The 18,268-nt window shown below is 33.2% G+C and overlaps 2 protein-coding genes and 1 long non-coding RNA gene across 3 annotated transcripts; 2 read left to right on the top strand and 1 right to left on the bottom strand.

Annotated features, from left to right (window-relative positions):
* The first annotated feature begins 579 nt into the window (after positions 1 to 579).
* On the top strand, positions 580 to 13,108 carry LOC115448168 (sodium-coupled monocarboxylate transporter 2). Its single transcript, XM_037447349.1, has 10 exons — positions 580 to 666; positions 2,243 to 2,310; positions 2,431 to 2,585; positions 7,026 to 7,269; positions 7,946 to 8,061; positions 8,920 to 9,019; positions 9,106 to 9,276; positions 9,693 to 9,841; positions 10,090 to 10,288; positions 10,503 to 13,108. Exons 1-10 carry the CDS (start codon positions 642 to 644, stop codon positions 10,770 to 10,772), a joined length of 1,497 nt encoding a protein of 498 aa, XP_037303246.1. The 5' UTR covers positions 580 to 641; the 3' UTR covers positions 10,773 to 13,108.
* On the bottom strand, positions 12,246 to 16,261 carry LOC115448169 (Golgi reassembly-stacking protein 2). The gene is given in 6 exon segments (XM_030175512.2): positions 12,246 to 13,280; positions 13,283 to 13,515; positions 13,934 to 14,249; positions 14,358 to 14,666; positions 15,675 to 15,959; positions 16,031 to 16,261. Coding segments are annotated over 6 exon segments (1,350 nt in total). The 5' UTR covers positions 16,094 to 16,261; the 3' UTR covers positions 12,246 to 13,136.
* An 876-nt stretch (positions 16,262 to 17,137) lies between these two features.
* LOC119193726 lies at positions 17,138 to 18,005 on the top strand. The gene is made up of 2 exons (XR_005114024.1): positions 17,138 to 17,491; positions 17,924 to 18,005. It is a non-coding gene; the product is annotated as an uncharacterized LOC119193726 (long non-coding RNA).
* The last annotated feature ends 263 nt before the right edge of the window (positions 18,006 to 18,268 follow it).

The following is an 18,268-nucleotide window of genomic DNA, read 5'->3' as shown; positions in this document are numbered from 1 at the left end:
TCCAGAATCGTAACAAATGGACAACGCCGGTTGATCCACCTAAAGTAGGGGACCTCGTTTTAATAAAAGAGGAGAATGTCCCTGTCCTTAAATGGAAGAGAGGGAGAGTTTTAGAACTTTTACCTGGGATTGATGGGGTTATCCGAATTGTCAGGTTAAAGACTGCCTCAGGGAATTTACTGAGGCCTGTAGTAAAATTGCGAAGTTGCCGCTGGATTAGTTTCCAGTGATAAAGTTTTTTCTTTCCATTCCGATGCTTTAATGGTTAATTACTTATTATATTTATATTGCGTGCTTATGTTTTAGAATTGTAGTATAACTTTCAATGAAAGGGGCTTGTTGTGTTATTTGATAAAGGCTTTTCACAGCCTTTCTCGGGCGGCGGGATGTTTAATTTTTATTAGTTCATTATTTGGAAGCGCGGACAGATTCGGCCAAATTAATTTACACACAACACAACACACATAAATATATATATAGTATGTATTCGAATATAAAATCTTTTCGGTGGGGTAAAAGAAACTGTCAAATATTATTAAAAAGAAGAATGACATTACTTTTATTGAAGAAAAACTACTATCGGAGTCGGCAAAGAGAATTATAATTTATAAATCGGAACAAAAGGGGGCTCCCGGGAGCACATGCATAAAGAAAAGGAATTTGGGGGTGAGTTTATTTAATTATATATTAGTATGTATGTATAAGACCACACAGGATCGAGAAGTCCGCACGTTGGCCGAAGAAAAAATTATGTATTACCATCTATTACATAACAATACCTAACCACAAGTATTCCTAAATTAGTTGTCTACAGTCCTTGTTTTTAAACTACAATCGGGTTCATGTAGGCATGCCTTGTGTATCGCAATATAGCTTAAAGTAAAAAAGTTTGAAATTCTAAATCTATCTATATCTATATCTTCTATATGTATACTTATAATAAATCTGTAGAGAGGTCAATTCTGTTCATGAAATATATTGCCAAAATAACTATCAGGGGTGATTAGGGATCGATACTGATGCCAAAAATGCAATTAGTAAGATTTTTGTCTGTCTGTCTGTCTGTATAACCGTTATAGAAACAAAAACTACTCGACGGATTTTAACGAAACTTGGTACAATTATTTTTCATACTCCTGAGCTGGTTATAGTATACTTTTCATCACGCTACAATTAATAGGAGCAGAGCAGTGACGGGAAATGTTGGGAAAACGGGAGAAGTTACTCCATTTTTTAAGCTTCCGTCGCGTGTGCAACCTTAATGGTTAAAGCTACACAGAAATCATGTATGACGGAAATGACCGGACAATCGGACCACCTGCATACCACCATACATTAAAAAAACATCCCGACAAATTGAGCACCTCCTCCATTTTTGAAGCCCGAAATCCACGCGGGCGAAGCTGCGGGCGGAAGCTAGTCAATAATACATTTTGGCATTAGTTACGGTAACTCTGTCATCTATTTCATCTTATTCTCGTTCACACTCTAAAGGACTGGATATGGTAATAATAAAACACTTATTTGTTTAAATATACATGATATACAATGTATTTAATACACGCCAAATATAGTGAGAATTAATCCACAAAATTTTCACACAGCGACGTCATATATTATATTTAGTTCAGTAGATATTTCATGACTCATAGACGCTTACGCATTCAATGAAGGCTACCTACATGCCCTATTGCAATCGCTTTACGACTATGAGTATATAGTGGTTGTCATAATAACAGCCATAATATGCGAATAGTCCTCGATTGTGTGCGTTTATATCCCCATCATGTAACGCACATGCATATCATTGCCTTTTTATACAAAGGACTATAGTTTGATGATGCAATATTTTAAGTAACTTTGGTTGGCTATTTACTTTCGTACATACGCTATACTTCTACCCCCTACACTGGGTCTGATTCTACAAAAATATTTTTTTATAAAAATGCGCAGTTCAATTGGTACAACCTCAAAATTATGCCAAAATAATTATATTGGCAGTTACAACTGACGAATATATCTTGACCTATTTAAATATTCAATAATTCTTGTAATGGAATATATCTATTATAATTACTTAGTTGCTTAAATTACATTTTAATGATACTCAAGAGTTATTCGTTATAAAAAGAGAGACTTTATTTTGAACTTTCCTTTGTTGGTTTCAAATAAATGTTTTATAAAACCGAAATTCCGATTGTTTTAACATTGATAAGAAAATTAATAGATTTAATTTTTCCAGTGACGGGTTTAAACACTTATTTAGCAGTATCTGTAGTATACGTCGTATGCATTTTCTATGCTTCACAGGTTTGTACAATTTTAAAATTAGTATTTTATGATATTTAAATATTCAGATTCATATACTTATGTGTTTGTTCTGTATTTTATGTTATTCTCTAAATAAAGGCCAATTTAATATTGTCACAGGGAGGAATGAAAGCAGTAATAATGACAGACACGTTTCAGTCGGCAGTGCTAGTCGGTTCCTTGGCCGTAGTTTTAGCAATGGGCATTTCAAATATTGGCGGAATGGATAACGTCTGGGAACACGCATGGAACACCAATCGCCTCCATTTCTTTGAGTAAATTCTTAAAATATATTAATAAATTATGGTCATTATGCCGGTTTCGCGACAACCTCCACTGCGCTACCACTTGCCTGAATAGTTTTTATTAATTACAGATCAATAACCTTTCTTTTCGAAATAAAAACATATTGATAAAGGACATTGTCGAAAACGGCCCCAGAACCAACAAAGGTGTGACTAGCACCATAATTATTTATGTATTTTTCTATATTATTTGCAAATATGTGTATAAAACGGACAAGCTGCTACATCCAAAATGAATATATAAAAGTATTGTAACGACTTTAAAGTCAAAATCGCCGACATGTTTACAACTAATTGTGTATAGAGATGTACCGGTTCGACAAAACGATAAATCTAATTACCGATAATTAATTATTGAAACATTTTAATATATTCGATTTGTGAGGCGATATTATGTTCTTTAATTATTATAATAATATTTAATCGAGCAGTGGATGCGTCTCAAATAAATAAGTAGTTAGTTTTAGGACTAAATTGATTATAGATCAAGTCATCTATGAAAAAGTTTTTTATTTTAGTTTTTAATTCATATTGATTTACTTTGTTTATTTAGATTCTATATTAGCGACCTGCCCTAGCTTCGTACAAATAGGAGAGCATAATATATTATGTGAACATTTATTTTTCTGTCGTACAAAATATTTATGAATTATACATATAAAAAGTAGCGTTCTTCTCTCTCCCTCCATCCGGGGGCCTCAAACTCTCTCCATATTAAATTACTATCGGATCCGCCCGTGTGAAAGATTTTCCGGGATAAGGATCCTGCTAAATATTTTGCGAATAAAAATAGCCCCATGTTGAATTAAATCGATTTTTGTATAAATGATCGATATAATCTATCCAGAATCTAGTCGAGTAGTATCCCCTAATTATTACTTCATTGTTCAATTCAATTTAATGTCACTCACACTTCACTCATCAGAGACAAATAAACTAGACTCTCACTTTCCATATAATATATTATAATTCTCTGACTCTCACTATATCATTGACGATTCGGCTATTATAAAGACTCTGTGCGATTGATTACGATATCGACATACACTGGCTGTGATTTCTGGACTTTGTGAACTGATGTAACAATTTACCTGGCATTGATAACGGATACGAAATGGAAATTGCTTTTTTCATTAATTGTGGCTCTGCTGGCGGGTCCATGATGTTGGAGAACGAGCAGATTCGCCATTATATACAACAATGGACAGCGCCTCGTTTGGTAAGCACATTTTTCTTTAATCGTACAAGTTTAGCTGCCGCCAAACTTCTAGTTCGCTCCTCAGTTCCTGTTCTTGGTAACTGCGTGGAGACAGCGAACATAGTCTGTATACTACCTACTACACACTTTAGCATATGGCTGTGGGAACTTAAGAGCAAACTAGCAAGGATATTGTTGATTAAAAAATGTGTGTCATATGCTTGAAGGTTTCTTACATTTAATTCAGCTGGAAGATTTGAATATATAAATCTGCTTTCCGTGTGACACAATATTAATATATTGCCATTCTAACTTGAGCATAATGTGTTTGTTTGTTTTTTTCAGGTTGTAGCCCTTGATCTTATATGTACAGCATGTTGGACCACGGCCCAAGAGCCTATACATACTTCAGCTGTAACAATATTAGTAGAAGCTGTGTGCTCTGTAATAGAATGTTGGAACTCCGGACTCGCTCACATCAAATAATTCCATTAAGGACAAATACTCCACATCATGTTTATAGCAGAAATATCATTTTAGAAAGACTTGCATTATTGGAGGTACATATAATGAAAGATTATACTCATTTAACTAATATGGTGATTGGCAAAACTGAATTGATAAATAATACCATAACAACAACCCTCCTGCACAATACTCAGATATTATTTTATAAACAATGTAGGTAATGAGGAAATAAATAATATGAACTGAAAATATTATTTATTTGTTTAATTTAATCCTACATGCCCTAAGAGTCTACCAAAAGTGTGTAAAATATGCCATGCTTCTGATGAAGCGTGAATGGTCAACAGTGGGTCTCTGTCTGTCTCTTCGGGGAATACGTACGTATATATAGAAAATACATAAATTCTGAAGGGTACTCTTAGAGGATGTTAATACTATAACTACATAATTAGGTACCTTTTTACTTATAAAAAATTATATGAATCAAGTCTTAAAATAGTCTGATTTAATTAAAAAATAATCAGATACCTACATAGTGATGAATCTTTAGGGCTTATATATATATATATATTAGATAGGTACTTATATCAATAAAAAGCATATTTAAAGCATAAATGATAGGACTATAAATCTACCTTGAACATTGAAAAGCTTTCAATGTTTACTGTCAATTATAACCTCAAAATCTCATCGTTTTTTTGGATTAATGCGATATCCCAGCTTGTCCGTTTCATAAATAATATGTCATGAGAATTTATTAATGATTCTAAATATTACAAACATTTTTTCATTGCTGTTGGTTCCAGGGCGAATTATGTATGGGCACAGAACAATGTCCTTTTTAAGTAAACTTTTATCTAATAATTAATGCCAATGTGGTGGTTCGCTAATTTAATGCATATTACTACTTTTTGAAAGCGACTATGTCGTTGTATTCTGACTCACGATTTCTTATTTTATTTTATTTATTGTTGTCATAATATTAAGCTCATAGTAGCACAATTCAGGATTTGGAATTGTAAAAACCTTAAAGATGCAAATTTTAAGTTAATTAAAAGACCACATGTTTTCTTCATTAAACTTTGTCTTATTTATACATAAAAAGTTGTCTCTAACTGATATAGTTTCCATAGTACGATCGGTTGCAGTTTGCGACCACCACGACTTTGTATGAAAAAAATAATAACCGCAAATAAAACAAGATACTTGAGTAGGTACGGTTTGAAGTCGACAACAATATTCCTTATGAGTATTTTTTAGTATTTTAATATAAACAAATAATCAGGTAATTAAATATTTATATAATTTTTTCTTATTAATTAATTGTGTTGGATTTAAAGAGAAAAATAAACAAAATATTTTATTTCTATAAAAATTGTTTTATAACTTTATTTTAATTGTTTAACATAGTGGTCGCAATCTAACACAATAATGGTCGCAATTTTCATAATTTATGAATGTAAGTGCGATGTATTTTATTTTGGTTTACAAGTATATTTAGGCCTCATTTATATGATCGCCAACTATTTAGTCCATTGAAAAGTTACATTTGGGGTTGCGTTTTTTAGAGGACGCAATTTTATTTTTTTGAAGTGTAGGGGGGTCAGTGTAAAGCTAAAACCAAGTTTGTGGGGTCGCCACCCTTGTTCCACGGCCGCCATCTTGAAAATAGGGGTTGAAATGGTTATTACGATGTATCTCTTAAACTATTTATCTGACAAAAAAAAATTATAAACATTTTTTGTTGAAAATTAAATTCTCTAAAACTTTAGTCCAGTAACTTTTTGTCGTAGAACTATAAATAAAAAAGTTATAAGGGAAAATGTTAAGAAATTCAATGTTAAGCAATGTCTATTGCAACGTCATCAGAACGTGTGTTTATAAGGTTCATAATACTTTTTTGTACTCTCATTACGTACAACACAAACCCGCGGTTGTCGGCTTGTACGCGAATTACTGGATCCGGAATCGCTTTGGCGCAGATGAAGCAATTGTTCACAAAATCAAAGTCTGGCTCTGGAGCTTCTGAAACTGACGATAAACTACTGGAGCTGCTGCTGCGACGACGAACAACATTATCGGTTCGATTGTCCACGTAATAACAATAACACGCAATATGTACAGTAACTTCCGAAACAGTTCGTGAAAATTTGTTTTTGTGAACAATTGCTTACGCAAGGTAAGGCCTAAAAATGTAACATTTCAATGGACTAATTACAGATATAAAATATTGATTCCTTTGAAGTTAGCAACTCAACTAAGTGGTCGCTAGCCGGCGCAATGGCTCTATTATACACAATTACACCGAATATAATAGTTTTCATATAAGAGTAAGAAAAAAATCATTCAAACTTAAAAGCATCGGTCAATTTTTAAATTCAACATACTTGAATTAATTAAAACTTGTATCATGTATGTGATAAAGTTTATTTCATAATTAGTCGACGATAAATTTTTATTACTTTTAATTCGTGTGATTCATTTACTTGCTAATTGAATCTCTATAAAGTGAAAGGTTAAAAAAAATATTACCTACATTGCTATAAAACATTCAATAATTATTGTCAATCTGCAAAGTACCTAATAATATTTTTATTAAATTATATAAATCAGGATTATAGGATATACAGGACTGTAGTTCATTTATTTAAGCAGATTTATTTTGGTACAAGGCCGATCTTAAAGCTTTACCTACCTACTTGCATATATTTAAAACAATAATTATAGGATATTATTATTTTCAGCATGAGCTTTGACCCAACCATACGACACTCGTTCTGGTCAGTAGTTATCGGGGGTACGATGTACTGGACCAGTATGTTCTGCGCCAATCAAGCCTCTGTGCAAAAATACTTGGCGGTAGAGCAAATATGGCAAGTACGCGTAGCGCTTTGGATGTCGGCGTTTAGCCTTATCGCAGTATATTCAGTCAATTTCATCACTGGGGCCGTCCTTGCGGTCTACTACGCGGATTGTGATCCAATTCAGGTAAACAAAGTTGACGTAGGTACTCTCCTACGTGTCACTGCTGCTTAAATGACTTGTACATTCTGCAGTAAGCATGTGATGTAACCTGATTTATGCGTGTTAGGTATGGGTTGAATTTTCATTATAATATGGCTAGGCGTTGTAAATTGTAAATTGCTAATTACTTACATTAAAGCGATCTACTTTGACTGACTATTTTTTCCCAAGTTCTAGGTGGAAAATTATTATGTTACTAGTGGCCCTGGCTGACGTCCTACCACAGACTATATCTTATGTACTTAATCTACCTTTTATCTTTTATGAAAGAAAAGCGCAACCTATCGGGCCCAAAATTATCCTATGTTTCAGGCTGGAACTAACTAAACTATCACAAAATTTTTCATTAGAATCCGTTAGGTAATTTCGGAGATTAGTGTCTACGAAAAAATATTAAGGAACACAGCAAAATAGGAATCAGTCAAACCGGTTGAGTCGTTCTCAATTGATGCTCTTACATACAAATGGAAATTGATTTTCATTTACGTAATTAGTAACAAATGTTACATTTTAAAATGTTAAATCCAGCTTTACTTTTATATTTACACTTTAGAAAATTCATCCCCTATGGTGAATAAATGTTAAATATAGTGTATAAGTATTCGTATACTCAATGTAATAATAACAATACTTACCCCAGGCTGGTACGATCAACGCCGCCGACCGACTTCTGCCGCTGTACGTGATGCAACAATTGGGTGGAATACACGGCGTTCCGGGATTTTTCGTTGCGGGTATCTTTGCTGCTAGCCTTGGGTAAACAATAATAGACTTGTCAGAAGTTTTAAGTATTTTTTTTATCGTAGTTATCTTTACAGCACTGCTATATCCGTGACGTTCAAAAGGCGTCCCCGTAACTGACTCGGGTTGATTTCATTACACATAATATGTGAAATAACCAGTGGAGAGCAGTTCGAAAACTGGATTTAATTTAACTTGCGAATGTTTGGTGCCTAGGAACATTCATTAATTGTCCGTTCTGTCTAAATATAGAAGAATTTGGTTCGGGATACTAATGGAGCTAATAAAAAAAAATAACCATTCGCTGACTGATGCACGTGGTTACACTGACGTTTGTTCCTCATTGGCAAGACATACAAAAATTAAGACGTTAATTAGGTCCTCCGCGATTGTAAGTGTTTTGGGTAAAAATAATTTGCATTGGGTGTACGTGGACCGTCTGTGTGGTCGGAAACAGCTTCATTATAATGCCTTCGCCCACTCTGAATGACTGATCACAACAAAGCTGCTGATTTACGCCAATATTTTATACTTAGCTAAGAAGAAATATACAGCAGTAATTATGTGCCATAGTACATAATATAATAACTGTGATTATTTACAAATTAAGAACAAGATTTTTTTTTTCTATTTACTTACTATAATATATCATCTGAATTTGGTAGCAATGTATAAGAACTGTACTTTGCATGAATTTAAACTTAACTACTTAAGCGAAATAGTTTCTGCAGGAAATTTGAAGTGTATTGCATTGATAACACACTAGAATAAGATAAGATCAGTTGGAAGAAGAATTACTACTGATGGTGTGTGTAATTTGACAAGTTCTCTTTTAAAATCAACAGTTCTAAAGTGTTTGTCATAAATCTATAGGACGGTAGCATCAGCTTTAAATTCTCTAGCTGCGATTGCATGTGAAGATTTCGTCACAGGGCTATTTAACATAACACTGCCAGAGAATAAAGGAGCTTTTGTAAGTAACTACTAATTACACAACAAAGTACTCATAAAGTTATTGTTTTTCTTATGAAAAATAACTATATTTCCTTATTTCAACAGATTGCTCGATGGGTCTGCGTGGTGTGCGGCGTGGTTTCATTCATATTGGTGTTCGCTGTAGAGCGGCTGGGGCCGGTATTACAATTGGCGCTTTCATTTAATGGCATGACCGGGGGTGTGTCACTGGGACTTTTTTCTCTGGGCATGCTGTTTCCGTGGGCGAATGCTAAGGTCTGGATAGACATACCTAATATTATATTATTATAAGGTATAAAAGTGCATGAAAGTTTTTAGAGAATCTTTAAATGATTTCTACCGAAAATATTATGAGCGATCCTCAACATTGGATTCAAATTTAAGGAACATATACTTATGGATTCAAAATATGAGACTAAATCAACTTGTAAGAATGCTAGTGCTTTTATTTATTTCTACGCTGAGAACATACTAACTATAAACTAAGTACAGATTTCTACACACCTTATGCGGAATCCACGCTCCACTTGCCGTTAAAATATGAACTAGACACTAAGGAGTAGGCACAAATTATACAAAATCAGGTTTATTCGATTTAAACGAAATATACAAACTCGTTAGGTTATGCATGATATTAATATTTTCCAACTTAAATACGTACGTGTTTTCAGGGAGCCATCGCAGGCGGCATATTTGGGTTGCTATTGGTGATTGTCGCTGGAGGAGGTGCACAGCTTTCCCAGATGCCATTGCCCCGAGTGCCAGTTTCCACGGAAGGCTGTGACGCATCGTTCAACTTAACAATCACAGCTGATACCTAGTAAAAACTGTTGTATTATATTTGAAAAATATTACTATTTCATTCGTACAAAGTGTGCTTTAAGACATTCGCTTTGTATATATTGTGCTGTTTTTCGATTAATCAAAAGTATTACTGATGGAGCTTATGCAATTATTTAACCGCCCTGAGTACTCAATTAACACAGACTTTGAGACACATTAGGACATACGTTACAATTCTCGGCGAATTTGGATTCTCTACTGTACGATGTTTTCTTTTGTTTACAGTGAACAATCTGAAGAGTATCTATTCTGGTTATTCAGAGTATCATACTTATGGTATTCAGGATTGGGCTTCATTGCAACTATATTGATTGGTTTATTAGTATCAATAGCAACAGGCACAACCGATCCCACGACTGTGCCAATTGATTTAATATCTCCACCTATTGTGACGCTGCTAAACTCATTACCTGTTAAACTGAAGGTGAATATCAACTACCATTACTTACCTTTTATTTGTTTTGTTAATATAAAAAAATTGTACATTACTTTTTACGGAGTAATAAGAAATATCAACGAATACATAATATGTGCTCACAACTTAAAAATGGAAGAATTACATCCAATAATTTCTTCATAAATCATTTCATATAAGTAACGGAAATCAGAATCATGCTGTAATTCGTTTATTTCGACAGAAAAAGTTGCAGATACCGCCACGACTAGGTCTAGAACGACGACGAAGCTCCAGCGTCCGCCCTCCCAGTGTCGCAGATGATAAAGACACAAGGCGACGACGACGCTTGTCAGAGCTAGCTGGTGGCGTATTCTATAGTGATGCACCAATATTATCAAGTGGCCATGAAAACTTAGGTCTCGAATTAGAACAACCTTCGTCTGATGATGCCCAACACACACTTAAATTAGATGTTTCTGAAAACCAAATCACGCAGTCCTCTACTTGTTAAGCATAGAAAATAGCATTTAAAAAATACAGCTTAAACCCACAGCGCAAATACAGGATTACCTATATAATTATTAAGCCATTTGACTTTCTACCTGTAGCATGCTACAAGGCTCATAAATGGGCCGATTAGTCTGCTGAAAGCCAATGGCGGCCTTAAGGAGTGACGAACGGGGTAACTACCCAGGGTCTCGCACTTCTCACCTTTTATGTTTGCATGCAACGCCAGTGTAGCGACTCACACCAGTACCCCCTAGTAAATTCCTGCTAGGGGTGCCTACAGATGTATGTAAAAAACTCAGTGCAAGGAAGCAGGCATACACGCGACATATTTTTACAGCTACTATGACCGTGTGTGAAAACACGAACGGGGAAAACCCTGTGCGTGTTGTTGTTTTGGTAATATTTGTAGGGCTAATTTCTACTTGCGTAGCGTGTTACCGCCGCAATAGTGATTTGCGTCGTTCAGGTTTAATTTAAGTAAGGGACAAACACCTAGGCTTGCGACGAACAATACGAATGAGAATATTTTTTTTTAGTAACGCAGTCAAAGCGTTCTCCAAGGAGGACTATAAACTTAACTAAATAATATACTTAATGGACATATAATATAATTGTTATTCAAACAAAATGTTCAAAGACCATCAATTATGATTTATCTGCCTTGTGTAGCTAAGGGACCGTCCATAGTTTACATCACAATTTTTTTAGGAACCTCTCCCATCGGTGTGAAGTCTCGTTTTTTTTTAATTTTAGATACACACAAATCTGAGTACCTATACTACTAAATAAAATCAACATTAAATCGCGGCGGGCGGAATTTGACTCAAATGCAGCCGCATTTGAGCCGACCAGTTGAAGAGCGGCCTTGTGTTACAGCAGCCGCTCGCTAGCTAGCGATTTTAGCTATTTTAGTTTTTCATTTACAGTAACTTCTTGTGTTTTAATACGTAAAGTGTTTTGATATATGTCACGAAATGTATGACCCCGTCCCCTTCTCACATAGTCTGTTGTCACACTTTCTTGACTCCTCCGTTTCTTAACGTGTGCTATAATTTATAGATGACCCTAAGCTAAATATTTATACTGCAAATATTTTTAAAAAGAAAACCAGCAGCTTCTCGACAGACCTTGCCTTAAAATCTGCATGTTGAATTAAGAATAGGTATTTTTAAACTGTACATTAAAATATCTATATAATATTTATGCATTAGGTATTATTGATGGAAGAACTTTAAGCTGTGGCAAATAGGTATAATTTCAATGTAGAATGCCTCTGCCTATATATTGTTTTTTTTATATTTATATGTGAATATTATTGTAAGATTTAATTTTAAATTCACTAAATACAGTGAATGAGCACAACCATTTATGTAAATGTTAAAAAAGAGCATTTTAAATAACTTATTTTCTATATTATAAAGTTCTTAAATACTGACAATGATGTGATTAACAAAGAATAAGTATACCAAATAAATTTATCTTATATCGTGTATTTTTGCCAAGTTTTTTACATAACAATAATTATTTAAATAATGTAATTTCGTCTCGTATTAAAATGACCTATTCTATAAATATCCACAGGGTTATAAATTTTAAATTAATCATGTCCAATTCTGAATTGTCTAATTGTACAAATTGTTAGCTTATATCAATAATTTATTGTATCAAGTAATAGATACTTAATTAAAAGAAGTGAGTACCTTGGGGATAAGGGCCACAGTGGATAATTTAACAATCGGCCGAAATCCGAATCACGCGACAGGGGCACGTCATTCAGACGGTCAAATTGAGAAGGTGGATGTTATGAGAGATTATACGACTTACATTTTACAAACCACAATGAAATTAATCAAATTAAATGATGGAATATTAACTCAATACTTAGTATTACTATTCTTAATCTAAATAAACTTTAGGCATAGCTAATTATTAAATTACGTACTACCTCCGGTCTTTCAAATTTGTTTCTATTCTCCAATATTATAGGTAGGTACCTATAATTTACACATACTCAGAATTGGACAGTTTTCGAGTACAGTGGACATGTTTAGACGTAGGCATTTTATAGCGAGAGTAATAATTTATTATACTATATTCAAGGAAGAAAAAAAAATTATATCTAGAATTCTTCGTTTTAAAATATGTATAAATAAATGCCTTTGCTGCAAGTTGTCTGTACAACCAAATTCCATAGGATAATTGGAGTGGGTAGTAATTTTATTTTTTTCTTTCCTGAATATTGTAATGAAAACAAATACACATATACTTAACTGATGCGTTCTGCAAAGTTTGAAAATAAAATTCACATAAAATACCATGTCAAAATAATAATAGCAAGATAATGTTTTATTTATCTCTCATCCCTTTACGATAATAAGTCTTGTGGCTGTAAAGTTTGTTGTTGATGGATTTCTTGCATAGTAGAGACCGGCAGTGTAGCGCTCACTGTTATTGAAGGCATGCCTGGTAATGATACTGGAGTCACTATGGGCAACCCAGTGGAGATGGCCGTGGTTGTATAGGAGCTGGTGCAAAACTGCTCATATCAAACGTTGGTACCAAATTTGGCGCACTTTGGGGAATGCTAGTAGGAGTTTGTTGCTGTGTGTAATTAGGCATCATCGGTATGTAAGGCTGTGGCTGATTCATGGGAATCCCAGGCAGATTCGGCAGGGGAGCTGGTGGTTGAACATTTGAAACTGATGGGATGCTACCCAGATTTGTCAAAGTTGCATCTGCTAAATCTGTAAACAAAATGCACCATTTTTAAGCTTTAATAAACTTTGAGACATAACATCTCATTTCAAAATAATATAAAAACATTACACAATATAATGTATAAACTTAAAAAGACTAGAATAGAATCACTAGAGTTCAACACATATCAGTTCAGTCTACCATTGTGTCATTAAACTAAACCACCCAGTCTGTGGATCAAACAGAAAATAAGCTAAAAATATTTTGTAACTTTTTTTTCTAATATTAGGTATTTCTACATTAAGTATGTCATCAATCTGTTACATATATAGCATTTTATACAAATACATATTATAATCTTTCAACTCATATTGGTTTAATTATAATATTATACCAAAATTTCAAGTTTATGAATTAGGCAATTACGCAAATTATTGATTGTAGGCGGTTCGAATTCATACTTACTGCTAGAATATGTAGCCATGTTAGAGACAACAGTTTGGGCCGTCATTGGTGGCTGTGGAATATTTGGTTGTTGTAGTAAAGTAGTTTGTTGAGGAGCTTGGTCATTCAGTTGCTGTGTTGCGTTAGTAGGCACAGTAAAATTTCCTGGATTGACCATTGGAACTCCAGATAAAAATGGTGGTGGTGCAGAAGGCACCTGCTCCCCTTGAATGTTTGAAGCTTGGGAGCTGACCAATGGCACCTTCTCTTCATTTATATTTAAATTTTGAACATTTGAAATTAGATTCTGCTGAAGTTGAGATGTTTGTTGTGTTGCCTGTAAGCAAACAAATAAATAAATGAAAAGATGATTTAGCAAATTCTTAGAGTATATACATCTTTTATGCTTATATTTTATAGAATGTCAATATGCTAGTATACTAACCATTGGAGTATACAATTTTTGTCCTTGAACATTTTGTGCACCTCTCACAGGTATCCTGTGCAGATAGCCATACCCTATGCCGCAGCCTAGACTGCCATCTCCTCCCCACATGTGATTTGGTGTTATAAGAACTTCACGACAAGTGTCATCATTTGCATTATAAACATATAGCTTCAGTGCTCTACCTTCGTGGGCTTCTATCAGAGTGAAAAGATCTTCACTCTCATGCATTATAGAATCAGCACCAATGATGTAATCAGAAAATGGTCTGAGCCCTGCTAACTCTGCAGGAGATGATGGATGGACTTCCTGTAATATTACAATTGGCAATAAAATAAATAAACAGTACATTTTAATTATGTCAATATTTTAAATCAATTTATACATGTGCAGGTCTAATACACTGATTGCATAAAATGTCTGTTTCTTCATGTCAGTTTATTTAGTTTTTTATGTTGATAATGATAGTGACTGGACCTGTTAGTAAATATAGCATAATGTAAAATATAATATAATGTTGTCCAACAAAATAATAATAATATTGTATTATAAAAAAAACATTAATATTTTCAAATACAGATAAAAACTGCTATTCATCTATTTTTATTTTTATCTTCATTTAAGGAGATTTGTCATATTTTTACAAAAATGACACTTAATATTTCCACTTTTATAGACATTTACTCACTTTGGTTTAGTTTCACTGCAAAAATTACACTAATGCAAATACTGTGTTAGTGTCTCATTTATTAACGCAAAGGCGAAGATATTCTGTATCATGGACTCAAAATATTTGCTATGAAAACAATTTTAAATACCACAGTAACAGAGTATCAATATTATTCACATAAGCATATCACCACTTTATCATTATAAGTTACGAGCTGTTTTCAGCTTCACCCTTTAAAAGAAAAGCCTCTACAAAAGTCCCTAAAATACTGTATGATGTATACATTTATAGTATTACTAAAGACACAGAAATCTTTGAATTCATTAGGTTAGATTGGAATTACGGTCACTTAGTATGAATTTTGCAAGTGACAGATGAGTGCCAAAAATATATATTCAAGCATGAAACTCTTCTTTGTACATTTTGAGGTTAAAATGTGTTAGTTTAGTTTTGTCATAGGAAAAGTACTTGGCAAAACTTGAGAGCGATTAATTTACAATCAGAGAACATCATTTTACTAATTGTGTCCAGTTTTGACCTCCAAACAGCATACTTCCAAATTTTACAAATTTCTAAATTTTAAACTATTTCTAAATTATCAAAATATTATACGTGTTACATTTACATAGATACCTAAAGTTACTTACCAGTACATGCCAAACATTTTCGTTTGCACCTTCAAAGGAGCAAAATCTTATACTAACACCCAGTAGACCTTGCCCACCCCAGCTGGCACTAGGAGTGATCATTACTTCTCTCACTGACTGAGTTTTACTACTGTAAATTAACATTTTAATTGTGTTGTCGATATTCTGCTTTAATAAATCTTTTAGTGTGTCATTGTCTTGATCCAATCTAGTGTTTTCTATTGCAACTATGAAGTCAAAAAATGGTTCGAGATTAGCCTTTTGACCTGGCGACCCGTCCTGAACCTGTGTCAAAAACATATTGATAACGCAAGTTACCCAAAAAATAAAATATATACGAACTTGACAACACATACCCGCAAAACATGATATCCTTCCGAGCCACCTCCTGGCACTTCAGTGCTATGGGAGGAACCCATTTGGAATCGTACAATCAAAAGAAAAAGTTGTGCGCGTAAATAAAATTCGTATTTCTTATTATTTCAGCTTCGTTTTTGAAATATTACAACACAACAGCATTTTAACTGCAAACGTAATTTTGACATTGACGTTTATATTTTTCTACGTGGCGCAACCGGAATAGCAAAGAGTGAAGAATATTGTAGAAAAGGAATGTTCGCCAATAATCATGTATGAAATTAAAGTACAGCTTCACGGACTTGTTCTGAAAAAAATCCCTAAAAATAGGTGTGCATCACATCTCTAACGGGGCGCAATTTTATATAAAACATGAGCAAATAGATTTTACGTTACGGCCCGTCCCATTTAGATACGATTAAATAGTTCACGGTTTTAGATTCTCATTTTTCGTGTTAACAACACTATTTACCTCCTGCCAAACTGTATAGGGAGGTTGACAAAATTTAGGGAAGTCGACAATCGATATTATAAAAATACACAGTCATCTCAACGTCACCATCGATTCTTATATACCAATTTACGATATAGATATTAGAAAACATGCGATAATTTGGCTAGGAAAAACAAAATATTTATAGTAAGTCATAAAACGTATAATTTATTGTTTAAAATAAAAATAAATGAGAAACTAACACAGTATATTTAACAATTAGCAAATCTATTAGGTATAGTGTCGATTAGATATTCATAAGATAAGACACAGAATCAAAACAAATAAAAATTTCTAATTATTTTATTACTATACTCATAGTTCATACTATTTATGTATCATAACAGATGGAGTTTGGCATACGAGTCGTGTCACAGAAGTAAGGCTGCAAACTCCAAAAAATCTGCGGTTTGTAACTATATGAAGATTAAATAGATGAGTTTATCATAAAGTTATATTTTTATCTATAAAATAAATATTATTTGAACAATCTTAAATAAAAATTTTATTCATTTCATGTTTACACGGGGTCATAAGTTATATATTTTTGTAATTTGCCGCCATACTTTCCGTGCCACGACTCGCTGGCCAGACTCTAATATCGATGTTAAAAATATCGATAGGTATTGGATATCGACATCCCTAAACAGAATTTATATTGAATTTCTTTGAAATTTGTTGTAGTTTTAATTTATTAGGTTTCGTTTTAAATATCAGTTGATTACCTTTGATACTAGATTCATGAGATTAACCAGATTCATTTCACGAAAAGAAGTGTAATAGTGTCATGTTAGCCAAAATGAGCCAAAGATATTAACGTTAGGAAAACTAGCAAATTTTTGAAGACATTGACGTGATGTCATAATTAAATAATGAAATAAAAGCAAATATAAAGGCTAAAAAATAGTGAAATGTTATGAAAATAAATAATAATACGAAGTTATTGAAATTTAAAGTATTACAGTAGGTAAGACCTATATTCGTTGATATTGTAAAATACACACCCTAGCCGTTCATTGCCTATATTTTATTAGCTTCAAGGGCAACTTAACTTGGTAGTTTGTAGCGCGGCCAATAACCGATGTAAAGCCGGAGTAATTTTGCTGCAAATTCTCATATATATATATTGTATAATGTATATTGTACATTTTAGCCTAGTCAAAAATTTATCCAGTTATTATAAATATGTTTAAATCTTAAACAATTATTGTATGTACTTAATAAGGAGTTTCCGTTTGGTTAGTAAACTATAAACTAATTCTAGAGAGTGCCATTAAATTATAATATTCTTAACAGGATTCTTGCCTTTTTCACAGATGTAGCATATATAATAGCTGCTATCGTAAAACTAATTTGAAAGTAAATTAACTAATACAATATTGTAAACTTGTTATTCCAGGTAAGAAATTTATTAGCAAAATGACAGAATGGAAGCATTTGATAACAGAATGGTTGAATGAATATGCTTCACTACAAGAGAATGAAATAAAAAGTTTTGCAGCTGAACATGAGCACAACCATGAAATAGCCACAGCTATATTCAATTTATTATACACTGAAGATGATACTGAAGCTCATTCAGGACACAAGTCTGATAGTGACTCCCAATATGAACAGGTGAGATACAATGGATAATATTATTGGAAATTCAAGGTAATTTCTTTATTCATCCTCTTGACACAGGAAGGAGAAAACACAATGTTATTAAAAAAAAATATTTACAGAATTTAACATGCTATTTAGT

This window comes from Manduca sexta, unplaced genomic scaffold, assembly GCF_014839805.1.
Source record: "Manduca sexta isolate Smith_Timp_Sample1 unplaced genomic scaffold, JHU_Msex_v1.0 HiC_scaffold_960, whole genome shotgun sequence".
Taxonomy (NCBI): domain Eukaryota; kingdom Metazoa; phylum Arthropoda; class Insecta; order Lepidoptera; family Sphingidae; genus Manduca; species Manduca sexta.
Note: the sequence above shows the minus strand (reverse complement) of the source record. Positions and strands in the feature narration are given on the sequence as shown.